The following is a 12278-nucleotide window of genomic DNA, read 5'->3' as shown; positions in this document are numbered from 1 at the left end:
AGAACCCGACAGCAACAACGTGTTAAGTAACGGAAAAGGCTTCTTTGTCAGTTGAACGTCTCCCAGACGTCCTCACAGCATGTATTTCTGGACAAACATCTACTGTACCACACACACACACGCACACACACACGCACACGCACACGCACACGCACACACACGTCCCTGTGCAAGCCCAGCAGTGGTGACTACACTGACGCAGATGTGTGGAGAGAGAGAAACACACACACAAACACAAACCACTTTCTGTGCAGCACTTCTACTGTACCACACACACACAAACACTTTCTGTGCAGCACACACACGCACTGTACACCTCTCTGAAGCGAAAGAAAGCGATCCGTCAGTTAGGCAGGAGGTCCAGCCTCCTTCTCTGTGGTGAGATGTCTGTTTTAAAAAACATGTGCCCCCCCCCCCCCCCCCAATGTGCATGCAACCTAGTACAATACAACCCCTCCATTACCAACCCCCTTCATAAACACACACAATCCCACCCAAAAAAAAAAAAGAAAGATCCATCAATTACAGATCAAATGGGAGGATGTGTCCATCCCACCACACTGTCCAGAGAGAGAGAGAGAGAGAGAAAGTGAGAGGGAGGGAGGGAGAGAACGTGGGGTGGGGTGGGGGGCTGTGAAAAGTGTCCTTTAGCCCAGCTCCAGAGCAGGTAGGTTTCAGGGGAGGCTGCAGCCCTGATACCCAGCCTAGGGGCCTCCGTTAGCGGGGCTGAGCCAGGCTAGAGCTCCGGGACGCTTGAAGGTTTGGTGGTTGTCATAATCTTCATGTACTGGGTGAAGATGGCCTCGAAGGCCTCGTCCCGGTGGATCATCGCGCCGAACACCAGAGGCTGGGGAGAGAGGGAGGGGAGGGAGGGGAGAGAGGGAGGGGAGAGAGGGAGGGGAGGGGAGGGGAGGGGAGGGAGGGAGGGAGGGAGGGGAGAGAGGGAGGGAGGGGAGGAAGGGGAGAGAGGGAGGGAGGGGAGGGAGGGAGGCACACAGAAACACAATGATTCACCTTTCATTCATCTAGGGATGACAGATGTTGATGATTCTGAGGGGCTCATGACACAACAGCAGACGCGTAGAGGATTAGGTAGAGAGGAGAAGGTGTACTGTACAGCACAAATGTAAAAGTTGCTGTGAGAAACTAAGCATTAGGAATTCTACAGAAGCATTTCACTGTATCTGTTCGATTGACAAACAGTTAAGATGTTCCACATCCACAGAGGGGTTTGAGACCATACCTTTTGTGTGGAGGGAGTGGCTATGGAGATACCCATCCCTGACCCTGGTAAGACTGACAGGACCTTGTACTGGGAGAGAGGGAGAAGAGGAGAGAGAGAATGAAGGGCAAAGGGATTAAATGACAATAAAAACTCATCAGTTCCCAAGGGATCTGTATAATACCCTGGCTCAGGATCACATAGTCACTGACACCGATGATTATGATAAACAGCATTAGATGAGCGTGTCGATAAGACAGATAGATAGAGAGATAGATACCTTCTGTATATCTGTGATGTCCTCCAGCTTAATGACTTTGTTTTTCTTGGAGGAGCTCGACTTGGAGCTGGAGCTCTCGAAGCACAGATAACTGGGAGATGGAGAGATGGATGGAGAGTTAGAGGGAGGACGAGTCAACACAAACCCTATGATGGTACTGCGTCACGGTATAGAGATAGAGTAGAAGAGGCAGCAGAGGACCTGGGCTACAGAGAGGCTAGGCTACAGGGAAGCTAGGCTACAGGGAAGCTAGGCTACAGGGAAGCTAGGCTACAGAGAAGCTAGGCTACAGAGGGGCTAGGCTACAGAGGGGCTAGGCTACAGAGAAGCTAGGCTACAGGGAAGCTAGGCTACAGAGAAGCTAGGCTACAGAGAGGCTAGGCTACAGGGAAGCTAGGCTACAGAGAAGCTAGGCTACAGGTAAGCTAGGCTACAGAGAAGCTAGGCTACAGAGAAGCTAGGCTACAGAGGGGCTAGGCTACAGGGAAGCTAGGCTACAGAGAAGCTAGGCTACAGAGAAGCTAGGCTACAGGGAAGCTAGGCTACAGGTAAGCTAGGCTACAGGTAAGCTAGGCTACAGAGAAGCTAGGCTACAGGGAAGCTAGGCTACAGAGAAGCTAGGCTACAGGGAAGCTAGGCTACAGAGAAGCTAGGCTACAGGGAAGCTAGGCTACAGAGAAGCTAGGCTACAGAGAAGCTAGGCTACAGGGAAGCTAGGCTACAGAGGGGCTAGGCTACAGGTAAGCTAGGCTACAGGGAAGCTAGGCTACAGAGGGGCTAGGCTACAGGGAAGCTAGGCTACAGAGAAGCTAGGCTACAGGTAAGCTAGGCTACAGAGAAGCTAGGCTACAGAGAAGCTAGGCTACAGGGAAGCTAGGCTACAGAGAAGCTAGGCTACAGGTAAGCTAGGCTACAGGGAAGCTAGGCTACAGAGAAGCTAGGCTACAGGGAAGCTAGGCTACAGAGAAGCTAGGCTACAGAGAAGCTAGGCTACAGGGAAGCTAGGCTACAGAGGGGCTAGGCTACAGGGAAGCTAGGCTACAGAGGGGCTAGGCTACAGGGAAGCTAGGCTACAGGGAAGCTAGGCTACAGAGGGGCTAGGCTACAGGGAAGCTAGGCTACAGAGAAGCTAGGCTACAGAGGGGCTAGGCTACAGAGAAGCTAGGCTACAGAGAAGCTAGGCTACAGAGAAGCTAGGCTACAGAGAAGCTAGGCTACAGGGAAGCTAGGCTACAGGGAAGCTAGGCTACAGAGAAGCTAGGCTACAGAGAAGCTAGGCTACAGAGAAGCTAGGCTACAGGGAAGCTAGGCTACAGAGAAGCTAGGCTACAGAGGGGCTAGGCTACAGAGAAGCTAGGCTACAGAGAAGCTAGGCTACAGAGAAGCTAGGCTACAGAGGGGCTAGGCTACAGGGAAGCTAGGCTACAGGGAAGCTAGGCTACAGAGAAGCTAGGCTACAGAGAAGCTAGGCTACAGAGAAGCTAGGCTACAGGGAAGCTAGGCTACAGAGAAGCTAGGCTACAGAGAAGCTAGGCTACAGGGAAGCTAGGCTACAGAGAAGCTAGGCTACAGAGGGGCTAGGCTACAGAGAAGCTAGGCTACAGAGGGGCTAGGCTACAGGGAAGCTAGGCTACAGGGAAGCTAGGCTACAGAGAAGCTAGGCTACAGAGAAGCTAGGCTACAGAGAAGCTAGGCTACAGAGAAGCTAGGCTACAGAGAAGCTAGGCTACAGAGGGGCTAGGCTACAGGGAAGCTAGGCTACAGAGAAGCTAGGCTACAGAGAAGCTAGGCTACAGAGGGGCTAGGCTACAGAGAAGCTAGGCTACAGAGAAGCTAGGCTACAGAGAAGCTAGGCTACAGAGGGGCTAGGCTACAGAGAAGCTAGGCTACAGGGAAGCTAGGCTACAGAGAAGCTAGGCTACAGAGGGGCTAGGCTACAGGGAAGCTACTTACTTCTCAGTGACAAAGAGAATCCCGTTGCGGATGTAGTCAGTTGGCATCTTCCTGTCCCTATTGATCAGGCAGCATCTCCAGCCGTTCTCACACACTGTAAACACCACACACACACACACACACACACACACACACACACACACACACACACACACACACACACACACACACACACACACACACACACACACACACACACACACACACACACACACACACACACACACACACACACACACACACACACACACACACACACACACACACACACACACACACACACACACACACACACACACACACACACACACACACACACACACACACACACACACACACACACACACACACACACACACACACACACACACACACACACACACACACACACACACACACACACACACACACACACACACACACACACACACACACACACACACACACCTTAAATACAGCAAACCTCTGTGGGCTATGGTACAGTGTGGTGGTGCAGTAGTAGTTTACTTCGGTGTGTGTATGAACATAGAAAACACAAATCAATAAAGGCATTCAATGAAATGTAAAACAAAAACAAAAACATGACCAAAAAGCAAGATAATAATATAAGTGCCGCAGTAAGTCATCTCACCAGGTAGAGGGCGCTCCGTCTCACTGAGGTTGAAGATCTCATGGAACACCCCCTTCTTGGTGCTGTGCAGCCGGCCGCTCTCCCCCTCCAGGCTGACGCCGCCACCGCCACACGGGATGTTCGCCAGACTACCCCGCGGGAGCAGGGGCTGAACCTGGAGAAGAAGGAGGAGGAAGAGGAAGAGGAGGAGGAGAGAAAGACTGTTACCATTCAGCTGCACTGGCACCCATCTCACTGTGCACTCTCAATGAGAGAGAGAGAGAGAGAGAGAGAGAGAGAGAGAGAGAGAGAGAGAGAGAGAGAGAGAGAGAGAGAGAGAGAGAGAGAGAGAGAGAGAGAGAGAGAGAGAGAGAAGAGAGAGAGAGAGAACCAAAACCCTTATCCCTTCTCAGAGCGAACACAAAACGGAGGCATTTCATCATCAACCATGGATACAGTCCAACCCTCCGCTCCTTGATAAATGTATAGCCTTGCAAAAAACATGTCTCATCACTTTAGGCCAGCCTCGGAGGGGAGGAGGGGGGGTCTCGTGCAAAGCGCAGAGCAAGTCCCACCCCAGACACACTCAATATGGGGGACGGTACGGTCACTCACGGTAACACAGGACACACAGGTGAGGTAGTCATCTCTGTTAGTTCTGTCACACGACATCTAACGTGAGGGACATTATGTGGAGAAAACACTCTGTATGTGTGTATGGTAGGTCAGGGGAGGCTGGTGGAGGCCGAAGATCGGAGTTGGGGAGGGACGGGCTCGTTGTAATGCATGGAATGCAACGAGGAATACGTTGGATACCGTCCCTCCTTCCGTCCCGTGCGTTAACAACAAGGCCCGTCCTCCGATTTCTACCTCCACCAGCCTCCCCTGATAGTAGTATATTAGTGTGCTGACGGCGGGAGTGTGAGAGCGGATACGTGGCCATGCCGTTCACTGCTGCTATAGTATAGTCCCTCCATGCTTAGGCAGGCAAGGCCCCTAGGAAGAATACACTAGGAAGGGCGCACTCCATACAAGGGGATACTCAGACAAAAGAACCTACTTAAAATGTGATCTATCCTGGTTAGTTTGAGTGTTTTTGAGATCTAATTGAGCATGAGAGTGGTTGTGGATGTTGTTTGAGTAAATCTAATGGATATATAAAAGACTAATCAATTGTCAAGGGTTTTACCATGCATGTGTCATCAACATGAACAAAGATCTACTTTAGTGTTCTAGACAGGTAAACTATGGGGGTGGGTATTACTAAAAGGTAATTACTGAGCTAATCCAAATCTATGTTGTCGATCTCTACTCGCACTAAAGGGTCTGTTTCACAGACAAGGCTTAAGCCACACTTTCAATGTAAAATCACCATTGAAGATGCTTTTTAGTCTAGGATTAGCCTTAAGCCTTGTCTGTCAAACCAGCCCTACAGCTACTATTTTACAGGACTGGTTTTTAGTTGTGCTGGCACACACACCATACAGTATGTAACAACTGGTTTATACAAGAGCATGTCTGTAAAAATGGATCAAAAGTGTCATAACGTGAAGAAGAATTAGGTTCACGACCGATTAAGATTGACAAATTTGGAAAAAGCCCACTTTTATAAAGGTTTAAAAATAGCATTTGAAACTGACGATAACATTTTGATCCATTTGTTCACAAACAGTCACAGTTCATATCACGAGGTGTGTCGTGACCCCACACACACGCACGCACACACACTCACGCACACACATTCTCTCTCTTTTTCCAGCACGCACACACACATACACCCACGCACGCACACACACACGCACGGTTTGAGGTCAGCTGGTGGCACACACAGGCACTATGTAACCGGACAGAGGCACACCAGAGTCCCTACCTTCTCAGAGCCAGAGAGCTGAGAGAGAGAAACAACAAAACACAGTCACTACAGCAAGAGCCTCACCACTCCTGTCAACTGCTCAGGCATCAAACCATGACAGCCACACACACACACACACACACACGCACACACACACACACACACACACACACGCACGCATGCATTCTCACACACAAGCTCACACACACACACACACTGTGACAACCCGAACCCTTGACCGGGGAAAAGCGACCGCCAGCAGCGCGGACAGCGGCACAGACAGTCACCTCGGCGCCTAGGAGCGCCGACACTACCTCCTCGTCCGGGCACCCTGCCATCAGCCAATCAGCAGGGAGCGCGCCCCGGGCCAATCAGCATAAGCAGCCGCACCTGTGCCCCTGGCTGGGGGGCGGCACATGAGAGGAGAGCCAGAGGAGAGTGTTGTGTTACCCGTGGAAGAGAGCCCCTGAGAGCAGCCCAACGAGGAGGAACCTACCCTAGCAGCTAGCCTGCGGAGCCTGTGCATCTCTACCGCTCATCAAAGAGAGACCTGACAGCGTGGAGTGAGTGCGCCTAGCTACAGGGTGAGAGCCGGATACCAGAGATACATCCCTTTAGTGTTAATAGTGACGTATTTCATGCTGCCTCGCCAAGCCAATTGAAGAGGCCCTGACAGACGGAGACTGGAGAGAGGAGTGTCCACCGACCCAACCCCGTAAAGCTACGCCCCAGGCCCACCTTCTACCCACGGCTACCCCAGAGAGTGGACGAACCTGAGTTGGACTTGACCGAAGAAGAACCTAAGTTTAACTTCACGCCCCTGTCATACTTTACTTTATTAAATATGCTCGTTGCGGCAGAAGCCTACACTTGTTTTCTGGGTCGTTCTCTAGCTCGAGTGTGCACATTTTTTCCCGGTCGAAGCCACAGGTTGTCACCACACACACACACACACACACACACACACACACACACACACACACACACAGAGAAGACAGACAGAACAGAACAGAACATGACATGACATTCAGTGCCAGAGCGTCAAGGTAAATTAGCTTTTGTTTCAAATGAAAACAGTTTGCTGTCAGTTGTCCTTACGTCTCAGCTTAGGGTTTATGGCTGGCTCAGGGGGAAGGCATTTGACATGTCACTGGGAGAATGTTAAAGCTATGGTGGGTTACACACTTTCAACAAACAACAGCCTGGGAGCGGGTATCAACTGTTAAGCTACTCTCACACTCTTGATTGCATTTACACACTTTGGCTCCAGCGGCGGGGGGGAGAAAACAAAACGAGAATTAAGGTTAAGTTACAACAGTATTAGCAGAGTGAGTTGGGAATGTGATCAGTGCCATGCGACGCCTGCTCGCCTCTTGTAGTGTGTGTGTGGCCCCAGATTAAGCTGCATCAGATGATCATTGTGTGAGTGTGTGTGTGTGTGTGTGTGTGTAGGTATACACAAATTACATAATTTGTGTGTGTGTGGGTGGGTGGTTGTTCAGATGTGTGTGTGTGTGTGTGTTTAGGCATATTTACATACATTGTGTGTGTGGATGGGTGTTTGGATGCGTATGTGTGTGTGTGTGTGTGCGCGTGCGGCCCTCACCCGTCGGGACACGTTAGCGTTGGTCCTCTCCTTCAGCTGGGGGTCGGTGGGCAGGTCGTTCCACATGACGTGGGGCGTGTCATACTTGTCCCGCAGCTTAGGGCAGCTCTTAAACAGGAAGTCAATGATGAAGAACTTGATACCAGCATACAGCCCTGAAAGAAGAGGAGAGAGAAGGAGAGCGGGGGACAGAGAGAGACAGAAAACCACACAGATCATCAAACATGGATTACATTAAGAAAGAAAACATTTTTTTTTTTTAAAAGACATCCAGTATTTAACATTGCATACAGAAATCTGTGCCACGCGACACATTTTGTCAGATGGAGTCATCTTTAATACAGCAGTCGTGGTGCATCTCATTGTGTCTTGTACATGAAATGTTCCCCTAAGTGTCTCCTCGGCGAGAGGCAGAGGGAGAGCCCACGAGAGAAAGGCTTAATTGCTTTGGAGATGAATTATTATATTATGAGAGAGGAACTACATTTCTGCGCATACCGTGAGACACGGCGCCCTAGAGCACGACTCAAAATAATGTGTTTTCATATTGATACAGAGAGTGAAAATATATGGTTACATAATTTGTTGCGAGTGTGTGCTGCCGTAGTTTGTGCGTGTGTGTTGATATGTGTGTGTGAGCAAGTGTGTGTGTGTGTGCATGTGTACTGTATGTGTGTGAACAAACTCACCAGCCATGAAGCCCACAAGTTTAAAAGGCAGTACGCAGGAACAGATGAAGGCAACCCACAGGCAGATGTAGAGCTTCTGAGTGATCTCAGGCTGCACCCACATAAACAAGCTGCAACACACACACACACACACACACACACACACACACACACACACACACACACACACACACCACTTACTAACTATTCATACATTGCAAACCTCAGAGGAATGAAGTGCTATTTCTGAAATCAAAAGCTTAGACTTACTTCTTGATCTTCTCCAAAACATCCGACATCTTCCCAAAAAGATTCTGCGAGGAGAAATCTTTGTTTATTTCTATTCCAATAAAGGTCGGAAAGATGGGGACATATTCACACCGCGATAATATAAATACACCCATTTCCTTGTCTTGTTACTATACCTGTGCTTTTTGTGCAACATCGAGAACTAACTGGAATTTTTCAGACACAGACAAGTCGTCCTTTGGAGGTTCCTACATGAAACAAAACAAAACAAATACAGTTAGTCCATTTAACTGCAGGAAGCATGCCTGGAAGCACCAACTAGGCCACTTCCTGCCAAGACACAAGGAGACAGGAAGTCACACAGTCAACATAAGAGAGGGAGAGACTTACCAGCGGTTCTGAAACTTCAGGCACAATACTCCACTGGATCCTCCAGCCTCTGAAAACCCCCCCCGCAGAGATGCAACCTTTCAAAACCATGACTCAGGACGGAAACAAAAGCGGCCCCCTCAACCTCAGAACGGTTCCGACCTTTTTCCTTCACGTTAACCTCAACCTCCTCAATCGCCCACCCCGCCATCGATCACCTACCTACGGTGCCTGTTCTCAAAAACAGACTCTGAACCTCTGTGGGCTGACGCCGACGATGTGCTCCAGTGGTACAATCGATTTTTGAACTTCTGCTTTTACTGTGCTGCTTCACGTTCTAGAGCCTCTTCTAGCATAACATCCATCGCACTTTATATCAAACAAACCCAAAACCACCATGTCTACATACTCGTCACATTGGTCGTGTTATAACATTGTAATATTGCGTCTAACCGACATTCTGTGTAATAACCAATAGAACTACGACCACATGAATATACATGATATCAGTATAAAGTCGTGAGCATAGAATTATAAGGTGCTATCTCCGTTTAGGGTAGTTCCGAGTAATATTGAGCGTCAAAGTTTTTACATTCCATTATGTTTTGTCAGATGGAACCTTTGTATTTTATTAATTACTAACAAACAAACAAAATCAACATTTTAAAAATAACACCACACGGGCATTAATAAACACCTAATGGATCAGATTATGTAAAAAACATTTTTTTTTACTAAAAATGGAGATAGAACCTTATAATTCTAACGTCACGAAGTATGTAGGGCGTTGTAGTACAGAGGGAAGGTACCTTGCGATGAGGTAATTCAAGGATAACCTCAGGATGGCGAGGAAGAGAAACATGGGGATGGCCCAGCCATGCCAGGCAGCGTTCATGTAGATCTGGGATGGAAGGGAGGGGACAGGGGAACACACACACATTTTAAATGCTTTATTTATGTCCACATACATGTACAATATCAAAAGGACATAAATACTATCAGTGCATTTTGACATTATGAAAACAGTCAGTTACAGTAGTGCTGAGCCAACAACCAGTTATGCTACACACAGGATGTTATTCACACTAAATGATGATTACAGTGGATTTGACAGATACAGTATCAATACTGTAAAACAGACAGTATCCAGCTCATGGGTACAAGAAGCACCGCCTTCTCCATATTGAGCGGCTACCAATAATAGCAGATACTGAGAAATATTTTGCTAACTGTTTGTCCCTTCTCTTAGAGAGACCAGCCATTTGAAGGCCTCTGACAACAAACTTATGAACATGGCCCAGGCTGCCAAATATGAAAACTAAAAGTTTACATCTGTAACCCAGTTGTGATATGGCCTGCTCCAGCTGTTGGTATTTCAAGATCTTGGTTGAAAACACACACACACACACACACACACACACACACACACACATCAGATCATATCTCTAGACATACCGCAGGGAAGACGTTGGTGACGCTTACTTTGGACGCTTTGCTTGGACTGTGGTTAATAACATGGGAATAACCATGGTAATTACCAGTGCTTACCGGTAAGACAATGACCGTGTCATGACAAGATAAGGCCGACTGTTGTTTTAATGTCGTGTCCCCCCGCCACTTCCCCTTGTCCGAGACATAATGTAAAGTGTTACCAAGTGGTTCTCTGTGCCACAGTTGGTAGAGAATGGGGCGTACAACGCTTAGATGGCGGGTTCGATTCCCGCTGGGACCATATATATACGGGGAAATGTAGGCACTCACTGCAATGTAAGTTGCTTTGGATAAAAGCGTCAGCTAAACGGCATATATTATCTAGAGAACAGCATAGGTCAAACTCTTGTGTTAAAGGTTTGGTCTGGGTGGTCCACATACTATAGAACGGAGAAACAGAGGCCCCATAGGAGTATGTGAGATGGCAGTTGGTGAAAGAGGGATCGAGTCACGACGCGACCAAATGTTTGGACTTTTATTCCGAAAAATGTAAACAATGTCAACGCTTGTTGAAAATCAAATGGCACACTCTCTAATCAAGCCAAAATATTGCAATGCTTTGGCTTGACAAGCGAGTGTGTCATTGATCTTGAACAACATTGAAATTGATTTCAATGTTTTGGAATAAAAGTCGGAACATTTTGATTGGTTGGCGACTTGTTTCCCCGCTTTCACCAGCTGCTGTCACGTACACAGTACATCCACTCACAATGAAGGCTATAGCTGAGGTGTACACTGAGTGCCAGTTGGATAAGGCGGAGAGGTTCCTTAAGAAGTTTGTGACAGGCCTGGCTCCTCGCTCTGAAAAACACAAATGAGATATTCATAATCATCCCCGTATTGTTCCATTTCAACTGCGTCTGATGAGGACAGATGGAGTGTGATAGCATGACTCACGCTTTGAGTGCTTAAGGTAAAACAATACTCACTGAGTCTCCTCATGTTCTCTGTTAACCTGGATAGGGAGGAGAGGACAATGGTGGACGTTAGCGAAGGAGCTGTGGCGTGCGCAGGAGAACACACACACACACACACACACACACACACACACACCATTCGGGTTATGAGTCACTCACTCACTCAGAGGAGAGAAAAGAACGAATATCTCTCTGCTATCTGCAAGGTCAGCTACAACTACAGCAATTATTTCCTTCCTCTACAGGCCTCCAACACACAAGTCCAGGTCAAGTTCTAGCCAATCACTGAATTCTGTGTATACAGGCCTGCATTTCAATAGACCCAAGGTCGACAGCCTTCTACAAACTGATTTACTCCCAAGCACAATGAGCCATGTCCTCCTATCACCAGGGAAACCTGCAGGATGCCGTAGTGTGGTCAGTTCACCACAAGGGGGCACACATACCATATTCACATTGCAGCACTGTCATTGGATGAAACATGCAGAGCATACTGGCCAATCCACATGCCATAACAACCCAGCCTTCAGCCCGATTTCTGCTAGTGTGGTACCCCAACCCCCCCATCATGGGCTCGGACATAGCATGCAACCAACACTGAACACTCAGATAGAAATGTATGGTATAGAGCAGACATCAGTCTGTCATGGAAAAGCAAGGGACTGGGGTGAGACCCTCTCACCATTTTGTTTAGAACACTCAGTATACACTAACCTCTCACAGACAACACTCAGTATACACTAACCTCTCACAGACAACACTCAGTACACACTAACCTCTCACAGACAACACTCAGTACACACTAACCTCTCACAGACAACAGTCAGTACACACTAACCTCTCACAGACAACACTCAGTACACACTAACCTCTCACAGACAACACTCAGTACACACTAACCTCTCACAGACAACACTCAGTACACACTAACCTCTCACAGACAACAGTCAGTACACACTAACCTCTCACAGACAACACTCAGTACACACTAACCTCTCACAGACAACAGTCAGTACACACTAACCTCTCACAGACAACAGTCAGTATACACTAACCTCTCA

At 48.2% G+C, this 12278-nt stretch overlaps 1 protein-coding gene across 1 annotated transcript in view; it reads right to left on the bottom strand.

The window, feature by feature from the left end:
* Positions 1 to 682: 682 nt before the first annotated feature.
* Positions 683 to 12278, bottom strand: part of gramd4a (GRAM domain containing 4a) — a 52293-nt gene continuing 40697 nt past the window's right edge. The window contains exons 7-20 of the mRNA XM_080537779.1: positions 11230 to 11255; positions 11010 to 11101; positions 9619 to 9710; positions 8831 to 8879; positions 8617 to 8688; positions 8462 to 8505; positions 8213 to 8322; positions 7524 to 7678; positions 5936 to 5953; positions 4087 to 4240; positions 3456 to 3549; positions 1503 to 1593; positions 1244 to 1312; positions 683 to 847 (exon numbers count right to left, since the gene is read on the bottom strand). Of these exons, the coding sequence (XP_080393905.1) occupies positions 737 to 847; positions 1244 to 1312; positions 1503 to 1593; positions 3456 to 3549; positions 4087 to 4240; positions 5936 to 5953; positions 7524 to 7678; positions 8213 to 8322; positions 8462 to 8505; positions 8617 to 8688; positions 8831 to 8879; positions 9619 to 9710; positions 11010 to 11101; positions 11230 to 11255 (1177 nt within the window). The 3' untranslated portion in view covers positions 683 to 736. The remainder of the gene's footprint in view (positions 848 to 1243; positions 1313 to 1502; positions 1594 to 3455; positions 3550 to 4086; positions 4241 to 5935; positions 5954 to 7523; positions 7679 to 8212; positions 8323 to 8461; positions 8506 to 8616; positions 8689 to 8830; positions 8880 to 9618; positions 9711 to 11009; positions 11102 to 11229; positions 11256 to 12278) is intronic.

This window comes from Nansenia antarctica (assembly GCF_963989245.1).
Source record: "Nansenia antarctica genome assembly, chromosome: 8".
Classification (NCBI taxonomy): domain Eukaryota; kingdom Metazoa; phylum Chordata; class Actinopteri; order Argentiniformes; family Microstomatidae; genus Nansenia; species Nansenia antarctica.
The sequence above is the reverse complement of the archived record's forward strand: the minus strand, read 5'-3'. Positions and strand labels throughout refer to the sequence as shown.